Source organism: Vitis vinifera, chromosome 10 (assembly GCF_030704535.1).
Source record: "Vitis vinifera cultivar Pinot Noir 40024 chromosome 10, ASM3070453v1".
Classification (NCBI taxonomy): Eukaryota; Viridiplantae; Streptophyta; class Magnoliopsida; order Vitales; family Vitaceae; genus Vitis; species Vitis vinifera.
In genome coordinates this window covers 15,497,508-15,520,699 of record NC_081814.1, presented here as the reverse complement: position 1 = coordinate 15,520,699, position 23,192 = coordinate 15,497,508, and the positions used below count along the sequence as shown (strand labels likewise).

Genomic DNA, 23,192 nt, shown 5'->3' with positions numbered 1-23,192 from the left:
AAAATGAGGACAGATATTTTTTTTTCTTTGAATGTTGGGGAAATGAAAGGGTGGGCATGTAATTCGTGGGGAAACACGGATTCTTCGCCCACGGCATGTTACGACTGTATATGATTGGATGGGGTTGACGGAAAAGGCCCGAAATAAATAATGTCGATTTGAATTTTTTTTTTTAAAAAAAAGAAAAAAAAAAAAAGGTGGGAGGAAAGAGTGTTTTTGATTTTGTAGCCACCTTCACATTTGACAACATGGAAGCAGAGAATTCTCCGCTTATTAGAACGCCCCCTCTCTCCTTTGTTTCAAACGTACCCATAAGACCAGGAGACCTCCTCCCGTCTCTCTACTTTTTCTGGGTTAAGGTCCTTTCCTCTCTTCGCCTTTCAATTGCAAGCTTTTTTCTTTTTTCTTTTTTCTTTTCTCTTTTTTTTTGGGAATGAAATGATCAGTTCCAGATCTTCTGATTTTGGAAATTCTAATTTTCTTTTTGTATGATTTTATTTTCTGGTAATTTCTCTTCGTATATGGTACTTTACGAGGCTTTAAATGCTTTGTCCTTGTGGTATTTCTTGGCTATTAAAGCTTGGGGGGTTCGTCCTGGTCGGCTACCATTTACTGTTTCTTGGGTTTTTTTGTCTACTTTTTTCGAAAGACCCATTTGTATGCTGTCAGGATTGTTCACAGGCAGGGGTTTGTATGCTTGATTGTGGTTTTGTTTTTGTGATTTGAGGTCGGCTTTTCGAATGGTGTCTTTAGATCTTGAAAATTTCAAATTTTGTGTTTGTTCTCTTCCTCTGTTTCTATCATGGATTGTGTTTTGTTTTGTTCTTATTTTTATTTCAATGCCTTTTCATATGATGATGTTTGAAATTGACTTTTGATGATCCTCCATGGGCTCTCTCTTGGCTTGATGGCTTCACCTCTGTGGGTGTTTGTGAACTGTTTTTGAATCCTTTCCCTGATAATATATTTATATTTGAGTTCTGATCCATCATAGGTTGTCCCTTGCCTTCATATTTTCGCCTTTACGGGCCCTCTTTTTTTTTTTGCTTTTAGATAGTAAAATTTGAGTAACTCCTTGTAATTCTGTTTTGTTATTCTTTAAATGTGTCTCATAAACCATGATTTGGATATTTGAATTTGAGTGACGGTTTTTGAGTGTATGTATGTTTTTTAAAACTTTTTTGTTTTCTACCAATTTAAGGTTTGATTTTGTTTTAATAAGGCCCATATTTCCGTTGTGTTCAATTTTATTGTTGCTTTATCTTGGATTTTCAGTTGATTTAGTTTAATTTTTATTTTTATGAAGATTTATTAATAATAGGTTGATTTGCATTGCAGATTACACCAAAGGCTTTCAAGGAGAGGTCTTACTTGATCATTTAGTTTGACCCTCACTACTAGGAGCAGAATCTAAGAGGTTTTCCAAATGCTAAATTTTACTAGGAGCAGAAATCAGCCAAGGCCCAGTAGATCCATGCCTTTTGGAGGTGGGGCTTCCTTTGAATTTAAATCTCTCCTTTTTTTTTTTTCTCCACTCTTTATCTTGGTAAATTCCTCTTGGTGATTTGTTTGTTACTGTTTCTATATATTCCCTTTTTATTCCTGGTTGAACTCAATTTAGTTCTTCTTAAAAGCTCGGGTTTTTAATACAGTAAGTATATTCTGTGTTGAAGTGAGTATGCAACGTTGCAACAGGTGCAGCATGGTTAACAGTCCACCAAAACTCAATTTATGTATTAATGTAACCCATGTAATCCAAAGCATTAAGTTAAATAAATACTTGGAAATTGCTTTAACTGCTAATGAAGTTACCAATATATGTTGATTCTAATCAGCTTGATGATATGATCATAGTTCTGTTCTTTTATTAGGCATGTATGATTTAAGGCTTTTCTAATTTGATTTGCGTGTTATAAAATCCATTTCTTTAAAAAGTTTATGAGTTTATATTTTGGTGCTTGTAGGTATGGAATACGCAGACCCAAAAAGGAAGAGCAATGTTGTAGGAAAAATTCTTTTGGCTGCTACTCTAACAGCATTATGTATTCTAATGCTCAAGCAATCATCAAATTTTAACACCCCAAGTCCGGTAACTCCTTGACCCAATTTCTAAATCAGTGTAGCATGTAGTACCCCATTATATCAGAATGACCTATTTCTTTATAAGATATATTTAACAGCTCTTCTTGCAATAATTTAGCATTTAGCCCATTTTTGTTTTAGTGAAGCAAGCCTTACAGTATGGAACTTAAAAGCTTATATAGAGTATGAGAGGTAGTGATATATGAAAAAAATTTGATGATACTATTTGTCTCTCGCACGTGTGTGCCTTCCTTTTTTCGGATTTGGAGTGAGAGGGGTGAGCTAAATGGAGAATTGTTAGATTGTATATAAGTGTCTCTCTCACATTTCTTTTCTTTTTAGCTTTGGAGGGATAGGGGTGAGCTGAATGGAGGATTATTAGATTGTAAAAGTGAAGGAGGTTTTATAGCTAAGCTGCTATGATGCACTCAAAGAAGGGGTTCCTCCTATTCAGTAAAGCCCATTCGTGATGAGGCCATTTATTGCAGAAAATCTGCCAAAAATTTGTTCCTATCATTTTTGTGTTTGATACCATGTCAAACCTCATCATATTGGTCTGCTACTACTGTCTGCATGACCAAACCTGGCTTTAGAATGACAAAATTATTCACATTACGATCTTTAGTCTGGAGAACGAGTGTTGAACCTGGGAGGGCGTGTATCAATTCAGAGGATAGATTTGTTGCTTATCAATGACTGAGGCATAGGACACTTGAATGCAATAGCCTTGTTATAGAAGCACTTTAACATGCAAGTTCTCTGATAACACTAAAGAGAAACATCATCCTGAAACTTTTGGAAGTGTGAGTTCTCTGTTAACACTAGACAGAAACATGATCCTGACACTTTTGCAAGTGTTTGTGTGTATGTATACATGCTCTCTCACACACGTGCATATGGTATTGAGAGCATTTATCTAGAAGCAATTCATTCTCCTTCAAGCTTGCATCCAAAATACACCATTGGCCCTCTTCACCTTGGTAATTTAGCATAGAATTAAGTAGCCAGTAACACTTTCCTTCTTTTCCCTTCCCCTCCAGGAGATAAGAAAATTTTGTATGCTCTTTCTAAGTGTTGCTTTGCACTCTACAGATTATTTAAACCTTTTTTCTTACTTCAAATTATAATATTCTTTTCTCATTTTCACTTATGCTCTCTGGATCGCCAAGAAGATATTGGAAAATAAATGAAAATTAGATTCTTGCAAGTTGGTGTTGTTGTGGCTGTTATAAGATTACAATTGCTTTTTCCATTTTTCCTGCAACCTTCAGCAACCAAATGAGCTTTATTTCATTTTGATAGCTAACATGTTTTCTCTTCTTGCTTGTTTTGTTTCCTCCCAGTTCTCTCGTCATGAACCAGGGGTAACTCATGTCTTAGTAACAGGAGGTGCTGGCTATATTGGTTCACATGCTGCACTACGACTTCTCAAGGACTCACACCGTGTAACTATAGTGGTATCTTCTCTTTCAGAATTTGTGGAAATGTCCTTTTCCATTCATTTGCCACTTGTCAAAATTTGTTCCTTGATATCTTCATGAAAAAGGACTTTTCCTTTTCAACAGGATAACCTCTCGAGGGGAAACCTAGGCGCCATTAAGGTTTTACAAGAACAATTTCCAGAACCTGGGAGGCTTCAGTTTATTTATGCTGACCTCGGAGATGCAAAAGCTGTATCCTAATCACACTATTTATTACAGATATATTTGCTTAAGATTGTCTTTAACATGAACAGTCAAACATGGATAATGCCATTTGTTTCCTTTATTCATAGTTCAGGTAAACAAAATATTTTCAGAAAATGCATTTGATGCTGTAATGCATTTTGCAGCTGTTGCTTATGTTGGAGAAAGCACCCTTGAACCTCTCAGGTATGTATCTGTAATCTAGTTTTAATACTGGTTTAACGTGCTGCAAACAAGCTTGTTCTTCTTGTGAGAAGTGGTTTCAGTAGTTTGTTGCATGTGACAGTTTGTAAAATAAAAAAGTTTCGATTTTAAGATACCTTTATGTTTGTTACTCATTGAAGACTAGAATTACAGCTAATGATTGGATAATATTGGTAACTTATCTTTTTTTTTCTTGTTTTTTTTTTTCTATCAAAAACAAAAGGGACTCATTTTTATTAAATAAAAAGGTCAAGAAGGATGAGACATCCTTGCTTAGTATACAAAAGCTGATGAAAGAAGGGAAGAAAAAAAAAAAAAAAAAAAAGAAAAGCTACAGAAAGTGAAGCAAGACAAGCTGCCCATTTAAGGAAAAGACAAAAACAGTCCAAGATCAAGCCAAAGATTTACTAATTGTAATTCAGGGAGGCAAAAGATTCCCTACAAAAGAAACCAAAAGTTTGATGTCTTTTGGCTAAAAAGTTTGTCATTTGATTGACTAAGCGAAGAATCCAATGAAAAGAATACCTAACTATGTAGTGGTATTAAAAACTTGGCAAAGTCACCCATCAAACCTCCATGAGCCACTTTTCTTCTTAGTCACCTGAGAAATAATAGTGATGGGATTTCCTTCCACTAGAAGATTAGAAAGGCCCAAATCTTTGGCTTCTACAAGACCCTTCATAAGAGCTAGTCTTATCTTCAGTAGTGAAACAGTCTCCCACAGGCTTAGAATGAGCTCTTATTATTTTATTCTAATGATCTTTGAATACTCCTTCAAATCCTTAGCTGCCTTCGGGTATCCATAGAACATCCACCAAAATTTAACTCAATGTAATCCTTAGGACTAGACCATACTAGAGGGGTCTTTTGAATCAATCTTCTAGGCCTGCATACAATGTTCCAATTGTGGTGCCAATAGAAGTTGAAGAATCCTTCATTGAATGGTAGCTGACAAAATACTACAAAATATGGTATTTAGGAATTAAAACCACCCATCTGTGAAGGGGCAAGCCCATCTCCCATAGACCTTAGGGCATTTCCTGTTTTCAGAATTATGAAAATAAAAATGTACATAAAATTTTCCGAATAACTATGTGGATTATAGCACTGTATAGAATGCGAGGTAGATATGCACCTGAGTTGTAGAAAATTCCATTTAAGGAAAGTTGCCTTCATTGGGGGCAACTGATTTATTCATTTTTCTTGAAAACTCTACAAATCTTCCTTGAATAGGTTGTTTTTTGAAGAAAGAAAAAGGATTTTGCAAAGGAAGAAAGAGGATTTTGCAAAGGGATGCCTGAGATGAAAATGACTGAAATTTATATCATATTCTGATAGAGTGGGCAAAATCAACCTAAACCATGTCAAAGTTATTTCTGGATGAAAGATGTTTGAAAACAGTGCTTTTCTCTGATGACATCTGTAGAAACCAATTCCCTTATGGCTTCTGGACCTTTTGTATCAGGTAATTGAGATTGTTTTTTTGTGTTCGAAAATATTATTCTGTACACCAGGACATGGAAGTATATTATTGAATCCATTGAAACTATTATTACCCTTTCAGATTTTAGGAAATACCATAGGAACTTTGTGAGGCAGTCATTACCATAATAAATTTATGTAACCTCTATGAGTAGTCAAGCCTTTTTAAAAAATTGTAACCTTAATTAGTATTTAAAAACCCTTTAGTGGCATGTTTGAGATTAGACCTGGCAACAAATCAGCTTTGGGCATACTCAGACTTGTTACCCACTAGATAACTAATCATTTTTTTTAAATGATTAAGAGAACATTAAAATGCTATTTTCAAAGTGTTCCCATAAAGAAACATTTATAAAAATGTTTAGGAAAAATATTAAGCATAATAAAAAAATTAAAAATCAAGTGGATATGGGTATCAAACTCAAACTTGTTTCTGTTGGTTGAGCTAGGCGGCTTGTGGGCTTTGGTTAACTTTGCCCTTTTAGTTAAGATTCACTAGACTAGAATGGTTGTATTATTATATTTAGGGCTTTCCCAAAATGCTCGATTTACATTAGCTATAAAGGCAGGGATTCTAGCTTTCATGGAAAGCTTGTCTGTAGCAAAAGTTCTAGAGGGTAAATATCATTTTTGCTGGAGGAAATAGTCATGGTTATTTCTTGGGTGTGGAAGAGGGTCTTTTGGAAATAGCAAGCTAGGTTGTGCAAAATATTTATCCCTCTAGAGAGATAGGATGCTCTTTTTTTTTTTTTGGGAGGCAGCCATCAACCAATCAGGTAGCAGATTGATAGGCTAAGCTAGGAGCCTCCTTGTTAGAGAGTTCAGCCTATCAGTTGGAATCCACAACCTATTTTCCGAAAAATTCGTGCCCATGGCAGGAATAGAAGAGGAAAGGACTCAAGAAGTAGAAAATAAAACAATTTGAAAAATTATTCTCCAAAATCTAACCTTCCAAGACTACAACATTATATAGTCATTTAGGTACATAGCATGCTCGGTCCCACAAGCAACTTGAACACTAATTTACTTGGACTCTACCTAGAACTCACAGATGATCAAATGTATGATTAAATCCTAACAAAAAAAACCCAGTTCTAAGCTTAACAAATTTCCTTAAATGCCCTTGATAGACTAAAAGATACCCTAAACTTACATACCCTTTCTAAGATAGAAAGTTAAAGAAACTATCAAATTATTCTTTATGGATTCTGACCTCCTTTGTATCTAAAACTTGCATCTTGATGTTGATCCCATCATAGGGGATGAACTTAATACAGTGAGTTAGGTTGATCTCGCCCGATTTTATCTGTAACCATTACCATTACCACTGATATACTTAATGCCCCTAAGCATGTACCACCACCGGCATAACAGCACCACAACTTTCACCTCCTTTGCCAGCAATACCATTAACACTACCATTTTGGCTGTCAACAACTGTGCCCACTTTGTTGTCTATAAAGCCAGTAACCATGCATGCAAAACCCTTGTCATTATTATTAGTAGTACACTGAAAAACACTACAATTATAGTGAGAAACATCCTTTTCATCAACACCTGTTTCTTGTTAATCCTAAACTTCTACATACTGTACAGCAGCATTAATCTCAGAATTATTATCATAGAGGTTATGGCTTGATGCAAGCATTGGTTTTACATTGTATGGTTTGAGGATTTAGAAAATGTTAATATTTTTCTAGGACATCAGCTTGAACTGTTCCAAATTTTAGATTTTTTTTTTAATCAACCATTAATTTTCCCATGTCCATTTTCTTTTCATTTTACTTTTGCTAACATCATATCATTAGGAGTTCTAATTATCTTCTTCTGGTCCCTTTCCTTGATAAGTAGAATGGTTCATATTATGATGGAAAATTGAAAACTATGTTCTTAATAATGATATATTTGATGATATCTATAGAAAAAAAATAATGATATATTTGATGATGCTGCACAGGTATTATCACAATATTACATCAAATACGTTGGTAGTATTGGAGGCGATGGCAGCCCATGGTGTAAATACATTGATATATTCTAGTACATGTGCAACATATGGAGAACCTGAAAAGATGCCCATTACAGAACAAACTCCACAGGTGAAAGTCAAATAAAGTACTTGTTTATTTCCAATTAAAAATGTGCTATTTGTGTATTTGTTGCCCAAGCTGTTAGTTCTGAATATTTTATGTCTTTGAGGCAAACTACAGAATTGGAAATCTGCAATATGTTTGATGTTTTAATTCTATTTAAGAACATTTGATCTCTGTTGTTCCATAAGCAGGTCCCAATTAATCCATATGGAAAAGCCAAGAAGATGGCTGAAGATATTATCCTGGATTTCTCCAAAAATTCAGAAATGGCTGTCATGATCCTAAGGTAAGCATTTGATTACTCATATTTTTGTTTAGAATTCCTTTTATTATTTCGGGGTTTTTGTCTCTGAGAACTATTGGGGCACACATGCTATTTCCATGGGGTATGTAACATATGAAAAATCCCTAGTGGAAAGGAAGGTAAGTCAATAGGGCCTGTAAGGACAGATTGAGAGGAATTTATGATTGGAGCAGGTGGTTATTTATGGGCTTGTTTTTAGCAATTTACCATTCATTTATTTTGTTTTTTTGTGTGAAAGTAGGGAATGCTGTTTCTCCTCCCCCCCTTTCTTTATTGTGATTGTGATATTTTACATGTGGGAGGTGGAGTGACCTGATTCTCCACTTTCTCTCTCAATAATATAAAAGACTACTGTTTCAAAAACACCTTTTTTTTTTTTTTTTTTTTTTTCTTTTTTCCTTTTTGTAAATTTTATTTTGTGTTTTTTCTTTCATGGATACCTTCTTCTGTTTACATTTTTCCATGAGAAATTTGGAGAATTTCTTTTCCTTTTTCTGTTTTCTTTTCTTTTTTCCCTTTCTCTCTCTCCCTCTCTCTCTCTTTTTAATTCCTTCCTTTCTTATATAAATGTTATGCTTAAAAAGAAAAATTGATCCACAAAGTGAACATTCTCAGAAGATTGTTGTCTCCCTCATGCAACAAGGAACACTAACTGAAATATCAACCCTTTGGTTTTGTTTTCTGCTTCAGAAGTTTCTGACTGAAAATTTTGTGATAGTGGTGTTATTTTGTGAACTAATGAGAGTCTGTTTGTAAAATCTTACTTGAAAACTTTTTCTGGCTGAAAAGTCTGTTGTTGGTGTTACCTTTGCAACATAAAGATTCATGATTCATGTTGGTAAAACTTCCATTTATATATATTGCCTATCAGTTGAGGGGAAATACTTTTGGAAGAATTGTATGGTTGTGTCCAACATGGGAAGATCCAACTTGTCTTTTTCTAACAAATGTTCCTCTCATCTTATCTCACTCATAAAGGAGAATTTTAACATCATATATCTACATGTTATTATGGTTACAATATACTAATAGCATATAATAGGTAATTTGGGTTACCCTATTTAGTCCTTAATTAGGAAAGCAATCTAAATCACTGAGTGGTGCTGTATAGGGTATTTTTTCTTAAGGAGGAAAAAAGAGAGAAGACAATTGTGGAGCTTTAGAAATTAGAAAAAGGTTATGCAAATTACATGTAAAAACTCTTAACATGTATATGCTTTGCTTTGAGGTTTCTAGTTCTGTACCCTGAAGTTCAAGTCTAGGAACAAAATTGAGTTCCTCTTTTAGGGTGTAATTAGTGATCAAAAAGGGCCAAGTCGTGTAACTCTTTACTGCTAACTTAGTTTTTCGACAAACTACCAAAAAACTAAAGAAGGAAGATGAAAAGGATGGTCAGTTTTCAGCCTCAAGTTTGCTGTTACTTAAATAAGTTCCCTTATTAATTCAAAATATCTAAATCTCATCTTAACAAGGCATGATGAACCTATGAGTTTATGTCATTTCTAAATTTTGTACTGTTATCCTGGCATGAGGGAGAGCTATTCTCTTCATCATGGCTAAATTTGGACATATCACATGATCGAAGCAAGTCATCTATAATGGGGAGCTGACAGGATACCCTGTGAAAAATTCATGGTGTTGAATGGGCCTCCAACCGCAAATGGTCTCAGCTGGCTGTTTTACTCAAATTTTTTTTTTCTCCTTTTTTTTTTTTCTGTTTTGTTTTTGTTTTTTTTTGTTTTTGTGAACAAGTATAATGGCTTGTCCGTGCTAATGGTCTCATTTCTTTTTGTCCAAACTTTCAGATACTTCAATGTGATTGGGTCAGATCCAGAGGGAAGACTAGGGGAAGCTCCTAGACCTGAACTTCGTGAGCATGGTCGGATATCTGGTGCTTGCTTTGATGCAGCTTCAGGTGTTATTCCTGGGCTGAAGGTATGTTGATTTGTGATCCCTCAACTATATCTTTTATTAGCCTATTACAAATTTCTCATGAAGTCATAACCTGTACTCTAATGTATGATCATTTAAAATTTTCCTCGTTTCCATTGTGGTTTACCAACTTAGCACACAGCTGCAACTTGTTGAATGAATTCAAAATTAGATACATTGACTGAATCAAATTGATGATGACTTTGGAGGTGGAAGGCTGTTTTTCCTTAAATAATGATAGAAAAAAAAAATTCACCTGGGCATAAAGTTTACACATTTCATATTTTATGTAACTAATGTGGATAAGATGTACTTTTGGGAAGGTTGATAATCTTTGAAATGATCATCAGAGCAGATGGTTTCAATGGCCATAAATCATGTGCTCTCCACCTGTTGATTCACATATAACCATATCCTTTCGGATTGAGCAAAGTCAGCTTTTTGTCTTTAATTTGTAATAAATTAATTGTTTTTATTTCCATGCAGGTTAAAGGCACGGATTACAAAACACCTGATGGCACTTGTGTAAGGGATTACATTGATGTTACTGATCTGGTTGATGCTCATGTGAAGGCTCTTAACAAGGCTGCGCCTGGGAAAGTTGGAATCTACAATGTTGGCACAGGAAAAGGTATTATAAATCTGCTACTTTGTGTGATTGTATGAAGCATTTTGGGCTCCAAGATAACTATTGTTAAACCTTTTTCTTTGTGGGTCTGTGGGAATGAACAGGCAGATCAGTGAAGGAGTTTGTTGAGGCATGTAAAAAGGCAACTGGGGTGAACATCAAAGTTGAATACCTTGCCCGTAGGCCTGGTGACTATGCTGAAGTTTTCAGCGACCCAAGTAAGATCGACCATGAACTGAACTGGACAGCTAAATACACCGATCTTCAAGAGAGTTTGAGGGTCGCGTGGAGGTGGCAGAAGGCACACCGCAATGGATATGGAACAACCCCCCTGGCTATGGCTTCTTGATGCATTCTACACAACCATTCTACACCAAAAGACTAACGCAGACCCCTTGCCCCCACGGGTTCTAATTCTCGCTCAAATGAGGGCTTTGAGCTGAAGTTTCATTCTTTTTTCGTTTCTGTTTGATAAAGGGGGAGTTGTAGGTAGCCATATAGCCCATTTATTACTTGAATTGGAGGAGAAAATTAGTTGAATAATAAAATCTCAATCCTTGGTAGCTTTTAGCTGACACCTATCTTTTGTCCCATTCTTTTTGGTATATATATGTAAACAGTAAGTCGATTTGCTCCAATTAATGGTATGGATGAATGCCTATATTATTAGTAGATTGATGATATCTGAGGGGCTTTCTTGATTAAAACTGCTGGGGCTTATAAATGATTGTGAGATCAATTTTGTGTGTGAGGAGTTTATTATGGTATGAGAGTGTCAAGGAGGGGAAGGGGGATCTGAAAATTCTTCATGTCATCAATATTAGGACTCGTTAGGTTGGGTTGGGGTCTTAAGAGCCATTGTAAGGTCTTGGGTGAACCGTCTTGTTTGTCCATGATTGAGAAGCGTGAATCCTGGGCTCGGATTATGGCATCTTGGCTTCCGGGGTGGATAAGATACCTATGTATTTGATCCCCCAAACAAACAAGTGGATCACTTCAATTTAATAGTTCAAGCTTCGTAGGAGAGTGGATTCTTTGAGGAAAAAAAAGCTAAGACTCTCTGACAATTGTTTTTTAAATCAGTTTCATGTTCTTCAAAATAAATAAATAAAAGTTTAAGACCATGTTTGATAATTGTTTTTTAAATTGATTTTTATGCTTTTAAGAACAAAGAATAAAAAATAAAAAAACATATTTGAGAACCAAAAAATAAAATATTTAAAAAAAATGTTTTTTAATTGTTTTAATTTTTATTTTCCCTCATTTTATGAGGATTTTTTTTTTTTTTTTTTTAAGATAATCATACAAATGTGAAAAATATATTTAAAAACATATGTTAAAAACATTTGAGATTTTCAAAGAGAATTTATTCTAAAAGACATTAAAGAATTAGAGAATCGTTTTTTAAAATTATTTTCGAAAACTGAGTATCATGCTTTTGGACTAGATGGATGCAGGCTATCATTTTGTCATCGTGCCATTGAATTGGTTCACCACTATCATCACTCCAAACTCATCTCCCTTAGCCTTGTGATCACTGCCTCATATTGAACTTTTGATAGCCAAATGCCAACAAGAAAGATATCCCCAAGGGAAGACACTTTAATTGAGGTTAGCTTATAAAGAACCTTTCCTTTGTCAATCATAGAATCCAACATTGAGTGGCCCACGAATACCTTCCTTTCCTATATCATCGGAGGTGAACAAACATTTCTATTGCCCTAGATGTGTCGGTAGCCTTAAAGTCTACCACCCAATCAGTCAAATTGGTGAACATGTTCACCTTAGAGGGGACCATAATAGCTATAACCACGGGTGTCTCTTCTAAATTGACCCTAGTTGTGGACCCCTCGCTCTTCTTTCTATGGCGGTGCCCTGCAATGTGGTACCAATCTTGACAACTGTTCTCTATGTTTCAAAAGTTGTTCTTCATGTTCTCAAATTGGTGATTTGAGAGGACACTCTAAAGTTATTTCCTATATTTTCTATGTTGCTAAGTAAACAAAGAATTAGAATAGGGAAAAGAAAAAAATTGCATATACACACACAAAACACATATCGAGAACAGACCTTCAAACCCATAAGCGATGAATCATACATCAAAATCGAACCATCCACCAAATTCATTTAAGCTCATCACCTCCATTTGACTATCTAGAAAAAGATGGAATTTTTATTTTTTATTTTTCCCTTTTCTTTCTCTACAGGAAGGAATAGACGGGTGGCATCGGTGGTTGTGGAGGACGATGGCGACATTGCAACCTGAACTTCACATATATGGGACAACGAAGATAGGTATAGAGGAGCGTATGATTGTGGGGGATTTTAGATGGGAAAATATGTGCGAAAGAGAGGGAGAGAGGGAAATGGAGGCTATCTAGGGGAGAGGGAAGAAGAAAATGTCTAGGAGGTAAAAAAACTGGGGGTAAGGGGCGGGTTGTGCAAAAAGTTTTTTTTTTTTTTTTTTTTTTTAAAAAAAAAAGAGAGAAGAAAAATGGGAAAAGACGATTTTTCTATTTAGAAAATGGATACAATTTTTAAAATTTAAAAATTATGGACATTATTTAAAAAATTTTATCTAAAAATTATTTATATTTATAATGTAAATTCTTTTTTTTTTATAAAACTATTTTTTATTAATTCAATAAAAATAAATTTTAAGAACAAAAAAATATTTTTTAGAATTCAATTAAATATATTTTCATTTACGAAAATATAAAAAACTATTCTTAAAAAATATTTTTCATAATTATTTATAAAAACATTTATCAAATAATTCCTTAGCTATCTCGACCACATCTCTTCAAGGGACATTTGCTTTCGTTTTTTTCATCCTTCACATTATTCTTTAATTTTTCCAATAGTGGGGAAGGGTTTCAATGAAGTACCCTAACAAAGGGTTTAGGAAGCTATATATCTTTATCGGCTAAGTCACTCGTAATGATATAGTAGTCATTGATTTGAGATAATACGTCTTAAATTTCTTATGACATTTTATTTTTGTCTCAGACACCTCTCAGGATATATTTCTTGTTCAACTACTTCTCGAATCTCCATATTTCTTTAGCATTACAATCAACTTATTACCATTTTCTCATGCAAGCCAGTTATAAGATTCATTTTTGGCGTAGGGTTAGGCGAGATATGTCCAACCTTCACAACATCTATGACGAAAAGAAAAAAAATATCTTGCCACCTTTTTATAAAAGTCCCCAGCCAAGGGATTAACCTTTGATGTGTCGGGGTTGGCGTGAATCTAGAGTTGCTTCCATTTCAAAACTATTTAAAGATAATTTGAGAACAATAAAGGCAGAGAAACACAAATATAGAAGATGGATGACTTATCGAAGTCAGCCTGAGGCCCCAAAATCCCATTATTGGGTGGGGCTTTGGCCTTGAGGGTGCACCTAGGCTTCCAAGTTGATACAACTATTAATCACTTTCAACTTAAGATTGTATCCTCAGCGAGGGTTGGCAACAAGAAGAGCACATTCCTCTTAATAGGGCATTAATGCTTACGGCAACAAGAAAATATATAAAAAGTAAATGAGTATGATAGCTATAGCAATGTAAAATGGGTTTATTAGTATTCATTTCCACCAAACACATAAGAAATTGAAATACTTGATAACATGTGCCCTTATCATAAAAAGCAGCTCATCACAACGTTCACTAGTAAAATAATTTGCACTCTGATCAGACACCTTTTTGCCATTCAACTTGTCTAACTCTTGTAGGTTACAAAACCGAAAGACCCTCGTCAAGGAGAAAAGAACTATATGCTAACACTAACAAACACAGTTCACCCTCTCTGCACAGAATCAACTGATCCAGTCTTCAGGCAATTGTTTGAACTGCTCTGTCAAAGGCCTCTTCCGCAGCTGATGCCCGTGTGACAAGCACATGGTCTGGATGTGAGAGTTTCAGCTGGCTGCAAAATTATCACATGATTCAATCGTCAACCAAATCATTCGTCTAGTACCAACTCCATTTGTAGTTTGGTGACACGAGGTATGATTTAAGTCATGAGCTTTGCCACTATATTTAAGAGCTTATGGTCCCAGGTCAACTAGCCAGAAGCCAATTCTAGGAAATTAAAGTTTTTCAATTAGGAGGGGTTGTGTGAAGTTTATAACCTGCTAAGCTAATTTTTTTGTTAGGCACAGATTACAGTAACATTTATAAATGGTTTTGTCAAATGGAAGAAGACAGAGCCATGTACTGATGCAAGGAGTCTTGGTCAAGGATTTTCCACTTGTCATAAAATTTTCCAGGAAAAAATGCTATCAATATTAAAGATAACCTGACAAAACTACCATGAGCAGGAAGGGGACGAAGACCATTCAGAGAGGCTATTGTTTTATTAGTCATACATTTTGAAAGATTTGTTTGCGTTCTTAGGGACATACTCTTATTCTCAAATGCAGAATTTTAAAGATTATATGATCACACAATATTGAACTTGACAGAGTCAGAAGGTCTATGTTTGGTAAGTGATGGACAATTTGTATAAAAAATTACCAAAAAGGGCCAAATTTTAAATGCCTCTTGCCAGTTCCCACTGATATATCCCATTTCATTTATGAAACAGTAACCGATCCTCCATATATATATATGCATAGATATGTATGTTATATCGTTAAGCAATCACCAGTCTTCCAGATTGACCAGAAGCTGACCATAATTGTATATTTTGGGCGAAATATTTAGATAGATGGTGATGCACATAGTTTGGTTTTGAACTACATTATTTATCGGTACAAAAAGAGAAAAGAAATATAGGAGCAAAGTACTTCAAAAAGCAACCTGAACAGATACTTTACCTGAGGTAACGAGAAGATTGTTTACCAAGGTGAAGACTGCACACAACCAGATTGGCTAGGGTTTCTGGATCTTTTGCATCCTGTATCAATTACCAAAACATACATTCATCACTTCTATAGATTAAAATTCATATCCATTTTATCCCAATGCTATTAAAATAGCAGCAAATTTGAGACTTTACTTTCTTGGTGCCAGAACAATTCAAGATTTGGGAGTTAATTGAGAAATAAATAGGGAATAATTCGACATCAAGTTGAGAACAAAATGATTAAATATATGTAGACAAAGGCAAAGATAATAAAATGGAATTTTAGAGCAGATTCCAGATTGCAAAATTGACAAACAATTTAGGTCATGAAAGCATGGTGAAGTCAAGTCATCTTTGATAGGTTGGATATGGCATATAGTAGGAGAAGGGATGAGATAACATATCTTATCCTATGTTTGGTTAGTGATGGGATAGAATAAGTTATCCCATCACTTATTATATCCTATATTCAATTAAACATGAGATATGATAAGCAATAGGATAACTTATCTAATCTCTTTTTTATATCCCCTCCTTAAGGGATAAGATAATCCTAATAAGCATATCCCATAGATCATAAATTTATTTCTTTCATCCATCTTCTTCATTTTATATATATATATATTAGTCATTTTGCAAGATAAAAATTTTTTATTAAAAAAAAAAAAATTTAGTTAAGAAAGAAAAAAATATAAAAGATGTGTATAATACAATCTAAACTAATACTAATATATAACATTATTTAATATAATAGTACTATAAACAAAATACTTTTATATACTTAACAACATTATGTTTTTTATTTATTTATAATTTTTAAATATTTTAATAATGAATATTATTAACCAAGAAACAAAAAATTAAAGACTAAATTATAAATTGTAGAGTGATTTACAAATAATACTAAACAGAAGAAGGATTTCCTATTTTTTTAACATAAAATATTGAGATGCAATACATTTTTCTTATTTTTAAAAATATTGATCATTGAAATACAATGTGTTTTCCATCCCATTTTTTATTCCTACAAACTAAACATGAGCATAGTACAACATATCTGATTGTGTATAATATCTGGATATCATTTCCATCTTATATAATATCTAAAGAATATCATATTCCATTAAAAAAACATATTTTAAGATAAACATATACTATCTTATCCTATTCAGCCAATTAAACATAGCTTACAAGTATATTTAGAGAATTTCATAAAAAAATTGAGTTTTGTCCAAAAGGCTAAAAACAAACAATACAACGTAAAACCTCTACAAGATCACTGCATTAATTTATTAATATCACTTGCCTTGTTTAGTGCTTCAAGCAACAGTGATTCAGCTTCATCAAAGTGTCCCATGTGCATGCAGCAAACAGCCTTGCCATTAAGGATCAACCCTGTCATCTGATACTTCTCAGAGAAATCTTGGAAGATTAGATATGCTTCCTGTATCTTGGAACCACCCTGAATTCATGAAAAGGCAAAATTTTTAAAATATACATTACAAATATCAACACTTCTCATTTTTAAGATAAAAATGAGAAAATGTGTGTACCACTGCCAAGTTTAGCCATGCATTTGCAAGTTGAGTAAGGGTGTGATCTTCATCCATCTGCTGCATTATCTTTAGTTGTTTCTCTGCATAATCAGACCTGTGCATCTTAAGGAATATTTGGACATTTAATGCATGCCTGCAAAAAGGGAGAAAAAGGAGTAACATTAATAAAGCTTGAGAAAACTAATATCAAGCATTCTCAGCATGAGATTTATTCTCTAAGGAAATGGTTATTCAAGAGTTACTGTGTTTCATGCATGCCTGTTAAAAGCATAACACATGTGCTACATATCACACATTTGTCACATGTCACATAACATCTTTGACATAGTGATTTAGGGGACTGCAGCAGTGCAGAAACAGGCAGGTGATCTGATAGCTTAATATATATTCTTTTCCAGAACACCATAATAATAACAATAGTATTACAAAATGTAACAAAAGGGAAGTTCGAAGGCCCTCTTTACTCCCTTCTTTGAGATCGGGTTTTCTAGGGTTCTTTTCTCTCTCAAAAATTCAAATATTTCTTCCTTCAAGGCTCTAAATCCAAATTAGGCTTTTTTTTTTTTTTTTTTTTGGGTTCCTTTTTAAGTAAGTGGTTCTACACATGAAATGAATCTATTAGACATAGGGGTAGGATTTATTTGGAGAGTCTCTGGTGTTTTGCTGCTAAAGGTGCTTTTCTTTGTTTATGATGGCGGTTTCTACTAGTCTCCTACTTTTTTTATGTTAAAAATCAGTGACTAAAATGAAAGGAACAAGCAGGGATGATGTATATTGGAGAGTTATACATGTGCCACCAAAGGCACACATGGAAAATTAAAGTTCAATGTGTAGGTTTGGCTCCAATGAATGTTGGGAAGGTAACAAACTAAAATTTTTTTATAAACTTTTGATTTAGTCGGTCAAAAGAAATAGTGATTTTGATGGTCAAGATAATAATGTACACTTTCAAGATGAATCTCAAATTACAAAATGAGGCACTATGGAAAAGGGAAGGCAAATCTTTTTTAGCACATTGGTGAAGGATTGCGATCCAATATGCTTTCATAGTTGTGGTTTTTCTATGGACATGTTTTGGCATTTAATTTAGCTAAGTTAACATTTTTTTATCCTTTGTCCCTGCTGGAACTTGAACTTCCCATATCCCAATCCCAAGCCCTTGCTCCTTGAGCTGAGCCTCAAGCACGTTTATGCACAAAATAACATTCCTTAGCTTCTACTAGTGATCTTTTTGGACACCTATTCCCCTATCATACTAGAAGTATGAAAGATGTTTGTTCTCAGCCAACCTTATTGTTGCTCTGATTCTCCGGGAGGAAGAAACTCTTTTGGATGACTAAAGGGGTCATAATCGTCACCATGTAGTATGGCATATTCCTCCTCATCAAAAGCTTCATCATGGAGCAGTTCTTCAAAATCTGTCCCATAATCAGGTTCTTCCTAATGTTTGTTTCAAATGTTATTTCACTTTTTGTAATCTCTCCGAATTTTTTGTTCAGCTGTATGGGTCCTTGTAAAAGAACCCATTCCCTTGTACAAGGTGGAAGGATGTCTCGTCCTTCTTGATCTTTTTAATTAATAGAAAAGATCTATTAGCTTTTTTATCCAAAAAATAAAAAATAAAAAATCTTCAAAATAGATTCCTATTTCATCAAACTAAAAACCTAAAACCTGTGTTGCCAGGCTCAGCCACTGGTCCTTTGGAGTTTTAAAGTCTAATATCATGTTACTTGGTGTCCCACACATGAATTCAAGCACTTGGCACCTCATAATCACAAATGCAATTACACTGCATCTTTGCTAGAAACATTTTCAACCCTCTAAACAGTTCAATTTTGGTGCTTTTCAACAATTAAAAGCCCTTTGGAAAGCCTAAAAAACTGAACAAAATGAGTTTAAGCATAAGATGTGATGGCCTGCAAACTAATTATTTTATTTTATTTTTTTTATTTATGAGTAAAGCAATAAAGTATTATAACAAAGAACACCAGAACAATGCTCCAAAGCACACAAGAAGTATACAACGAATGCCTATAACTCTATAAGCCTTCAACAGAAGGGGGACCAACAAAAACCTACATCCTGGTCAAAAAACTATGCCCTGCAAACTAAATGTAATTTGTGTGTCTTACTGTCCATTGAAGATTTAAGGATGCTACATGATGAAACAGAAATGACATAGGATTTATATTTTTTTTATAGGTAAGCAAGAAATGCATTGAAAAGTGCATTGAAGTACACTGGACGTATGCAACAGTCGCGAAAAGATGACCAAAAAAAGAGGGGGAAGGGAAAACAAAAAACTACTCCCTCCCTTAGTGAGAACCCAAACAATCAATAAAATCACACAAGTACATTGGGCCTACACTTGGTCCAAGAAAACAAGTTACAAAGAAACAAGCTTCTTAGCCTTAGGACAAAGAGCTCCTCATTTTCGAATGATCTTCTATTTCTCTCCATCCAAATTGTCTAAAAGAGGCACAAAGGAGTAGTTCCCCATACTTTTCTCCAAATCCTTCCAACAAAAGACCCACACCAACCCAAGATACATCGAGGAGGGAGAACAAAAGCTACCATAAAGCCCTTGTTGTACCACAATATAGCAGGATGTGGTCACTCAACTCCTTCTAGATAGACAAAGAAAACACTTATTAGCCAGGGAACACCCTCTCCTCTAAAGGCAATCTAAAGTCAGAATTTTACCCCACAAAACCTCCCAGGTAAAGAAAGTAGTTTTACGATTTATATAAGGTTTGTAGTGGATGGAAGGTTTTTTTAATGAGTAAAAATGGTTTTTAAAAACATTTTACAATTGTAATTGAATTTATTTTGAAAATCCTAATTCGTCTGTCTTGTGTAGGTCCTAAGGTAAGATCCACCAGGAGTACGTATGGTGTTGCATCGCGGACATGAAGTTCAATGTGGGTGCTGGGGAGTAAGACTTAGGGATAACATCTGTCAGGTAAATCTGTATATTATACTTTTGAATGGTGGATTTTTTATTAGAGGTCTTTGACCTGTGATTTTTACATCCACACATTGTGTGAGTGGTTTTTTACTAAAAAAATCATGTTTGTTTTGTGTTGATTATTCTTTGGGCTTCCCCAAATTAAAAGGAGATAGTTAAATAATTGAAGATATTTATTTTTGGACTTAAAAGGCTTAAACACCTATTCACCCCTTCTAGGTGTTAACTAAACTAAATCAACTAACTTTCAATTTTTAAATTCCTAGCCACCTATTATTAAAACACTATCACATTGTCCAAATAATATTATAGAGGAAGTTTTCTATCAATTTCATATTTTCACAATTTGTTGTCTTTGTTTTCCCCTTTCTCTCATTAATTTTAACTCTTTGCTCTAGGCTGATATTCTCTATTTCAGTCTAGCAGTTATCAACTTTACTTCCTTGCTATTTGTAGTCCTTAACAAAAAAATGTATCTAGAGTATTAGACCAGTTTACAAATCCATCCTGAAGGCTACCATGGAATTCTAGGATCTTGATCATAGGTTTGACTCCCATTGCAGAACATCTCGAACAATTGAATCCTTATGAAATCCCTATGAAAACCCCAATAATGAAATAGATTCTCAAAAAAATCATCTGATTTTCAACGACTTTCATCTTTGTGAACTGGAATTTTAATCAGGCCAATTGTTGATGAAGGTGTTAATTTGTGTCCTTAGTGGATCGATCTTATTTTGGTAGTGCAAGCTTGGTATGATGCAAAATAGACCCTATCTTGTCAAAAAATTTGTGCAGAATTTATACAATTTGGATGTTGCCAATGACCAAAAAGAAAAATCTATCATCATATCAAGTTTCAAACATAATATCTTGTTATGAATAAATTGGTCATCATATCACTCCAAAGACATTTTCTCTTGTTATAAATAGGTAGACTGAAGATAATCTTTTTGCTGCTAGTTTGGAGGCGTAAAGTGTCCTATCACAGCATATTTCTCTTCCTTGTGTTCTGACAACTCCAGATCTGTTCCATTTGTAAAGCTTGTTGCTTAATTAACCATACCATTGCATGTCCCTTCAGGTTGCTCTGAACAAAGTATAATATTTAAACCAAGTTCATCCTACAGATAGGTCCAGGATTACAATCTCCATAAAATCAGAGAGAATAATAGCTTGAGTCCCTTAATGAAATTTTCCTGCATCACTTCTCCAAGTCCACAAAGAAAACTTGTGGCAACAGAAGATTAGGCAGATATTATCCTTTTAGGACAGCAACTCGATGCATTAAACCATTTCCTTTGAGGATATCACAATTAGTTAATGTTCTGATGGATTTCTTATCTGTGGCAGAAGCCAATAATTACTTCATAGTTACTCCATCTCCTCCAATATAGTGCTACAGCTTTAAGCCATTACAAAATCTTGTTTATTTTTCTCAACATCCTTTTTGGTGGCTTCATAATCATCACAAAAGGAATCAAACTTAGATCAGAACTATGGGTTTGTGGCCAGGGTGTTAGATGATAAAAAAATAAAAAAATAAAAAATAAAAAAATCTTCAAGAAGAGAAAGGGGTTCTTAAGGGATATCAAATCATTAGTCTCTCTTTCATTACAACTATGAAAAAAGAAAATGTAAATTCCCACATATGATTCAGAATATTGCAAAATTTGACATTAGAAAGGAATCGGTAAGTGAAATGTTGATAAAAAGTTCAATACCCCACCACAAAGTTGACCCCAAGAACCATCTCCCAAAATGAGTCATGTAAGAGGAGAAAAAGCATTACTGCAAAAGCTTGATCTAAGGATGCTGATGGCTTTCCCTAGGGCTAAGATGGCATCCAAATCATGTTGTTAATTGGTAGATGAGGATCCCACAGACCCAACAAGTAAAATGACTTTTGGATATGTAACATAACACTATTTGCTGATAATAAATTTCCATACTTACAATTTCTTAATCATATATCTAACAATCACAAAAATAAAATAAAATAAAATGTTAAGATCAACCCATTCTAGATCAAGTGTCGCTTAACAATGACAACCTGTGGAGGTCGAACTCTAGGGAAATATACAAATTCTCAACTAGATTATAGACACATGAATTCATATAATTGTAGTACACTTACAGAGAAATTTTTCAAGAGTATTTAAAAAAATTCAAATGAGACTTACAGTTCCATAGTTCCTCCAGGATGGGTATGTTTAAGAGCTTCATTATAGTCTTGCTCATGCATGAAGACGATCCCAGCAATCAACCTCAGAATCGGGTTGTTACCAATGGCCGGATCTCCCAACAACTCCTTCAGACTTGAAATCGTGGATTCCTGTGTATTTCAGAACGAACATAAATGAATTCAGTTAGGTTCATTTTCTCCACCCAATTCAAAAGTTGGTAATTTCTCAACTTCGTCACAAACAAAAGCTAATCAAATCAAATTCAAATCCAGATCTCTATTCCACTCTACCAAACAATTCAGATCTAAAAGGGAAAAGCAAAAAACAAAAAAACAAACCTTATTTTCGGGACTCGAGAGATATAGCGCGAGCAATTTCACGGCCTGGAGAGGCGTGGCGGCGGAGGAATCGATCTCGTTGATGACAAGCTAAAGAATTGAAGAAAAACAAAGGGAATCACAAGCGGAAAAAAGAAAGAACGGATCAAGAGATAAAAAAGGAAGGAAAAAATTCTAGGGCTTGAGAGGGAACCTGGTAGCTGCCGAGGGCAATGTAGGATCTGTGAACGAGGCAGTCCCTCTCAATTGAATCCTCAGGAGAGAGATTTGGGATGTCGCTGTTGTTGATGGCGGCTTGGAAAGCTCCCAAGAAAAAGTTGTTTCTGAGACCGAACAAAAGGTCTGGTGCTGCCATGCTTGCTTCTCGCTTGGATGCGGATCTCGAGTTTTCTCCTCTCTTCTTTCTTCTGTTTCGGAATGAATAGATCTGCAGAAATGGGGGGAGAGCGAGAGAGACCGCCTAACTGCAACTTATAGGTATCAATTTTATCAATTGTATACAGCCTCTTCATTCGGGTAATTTTGGATTATTGTTGCCCATGGTACTTAGTATGATTCGAATCACCAATACTATGATTATAGGCTTGAACCTTTTTTTTTTTTTTTCTCTCTTATTAATTTACCTAAATTTTCACATTAATGGTTTTGAAATTGTGAAAATTTTATCAAATACTTGATAGTTAAAATTTCATATAAAAGTAAAGTATGTTTTTAAAAACTATATATTTATCTTATTTATTTAAAACTTTCTGAAATGTGAGATAGTAACAATTTTTTGCTACTTCAATTTTTTTTAAAACGGTTTTTAAAATAGAAAATATATATAATACTTTCACTTTTCTATTTTTAAAAACAGAAAATAGTAATAACTTTTATATAAGA

General features: G+C 34.3%; 2 protein-coding genes across 6 annotated transcripts; one reads left to right on the top strand and one right to left on the bottom strand.

Annotated features, from left to right (window-relative positions):
- Positions 1-211: 211 nt before the first annotated feature.
- Positions 212-11,082, top strand: LOC100259390 (UDP-arabinose 4-epimerase 1). Of its 5 annotated transcripts, none has more exons than XM_010657475.3 (11): positions 212-353; positions 1,339-1,487; positions 1,965-2,089; positions 3,426-3,539; positions 3,648-3,755; positions 3,862-3,953; positions 7,411-7,552; positions 7,738-7,832; positions 9,656-9,785; positions 10,269-10,413; positions 10,515-11,082. In XM_010657475.3, the coding sequence occupies exons 2-11, from the start codon at positions 1,427-1,429 to the stop codon at positions 10,757-10,759; spliced, it is 1,257 nt and encodes a 418-aa protein (XP_010655777.1). In that variant the 5' UTR covers positions 212-353; positions 1,339-1,426; the 3' UTR covers positions 10,760-11,082. The 5 variants fall into 5 exon arrangements, with proteins under 5 accessions (XP_010655777.1, XP_002270765.1, XP_019078317.1 ...); XM_002270729.4 differs by having other exon boundaries at positions 212-359; XM_019222772.2 differs by lacking the exon at positions 212-353 and adding an exon at positions 398-504.
- Positions 11,083-13,944: 2,862 nt separating this feature from the next.
- On the bottom strand, positions 13,945-22,916 carry LOC100264563 (coatomer subunit epsilon-like). Its single transcript, XM_002270626.5, has 7 exons — positions 22,504-22,916; positions 22,311-22,400; positions 21,970-22,121; positions 16,816-16,951; positions 16,569-16,724; positions 15,234-15,313; positions 13,945-14,341 (listed from the first exon to the last, which is right to left on the bottom strand). The coding sequence occupies exons 1-7, from the start codon at positions 22,663-22,665 to the stop codon at positions 14,248-14,250; spliced, it is 870 nt and encodes a 289-aa protein (XP_002270662.1). The 5' UTR covers positions 22,666-22,916; the 3' UTR covers positions 13,945-14,247.
- Between the last annotated feature and the right edge of the window lie 276 nt (positions 22,917-23,192).

Coding starts and splice junctions, on each gene's coding strand:
- LOC100264563 (XM_002270626.5), bottom strand. CDS start 22,665: ATGGCAGCACCAGACCTTTTGTTCGGTCTCAGAAACAACTTTTTCTTG. Junction 22,122..22,310: donor TCTCGAGTCCCGAAAATAAG/GTTTGTTTTTTT, acceptor TGAAATACACAG/GAATCCACGATTTCAAGTCT. Junction 16,725..16,815: donor CATGGCTAAACTTGGCAGTG/GTACACACATTT, acceptor TCATGAATTCAG/GGTGGTTCCAAGATACAGGA.
- LOC100259390 (XM_010657475.3), top strand. CDS start 1,427: ATGCTAAATTTTACTAGGAGCAGAAATCAGCCAAGGCCCAGTAGATCC. Junction 7,553..7,737: donor TTACAGAACAAACTCCACAG/GTGAAAGTCAAA, acceptor TTCCATAAGCAG/GTCCCAATTAATCCATATGG. Junction 7,833..9,655: donor ATGGCTGTCATGATCCTAAG/GTAAGCATTTGA, acceptor CCAAACTTTCAG/ATACTTCAATGTGATTGGGT.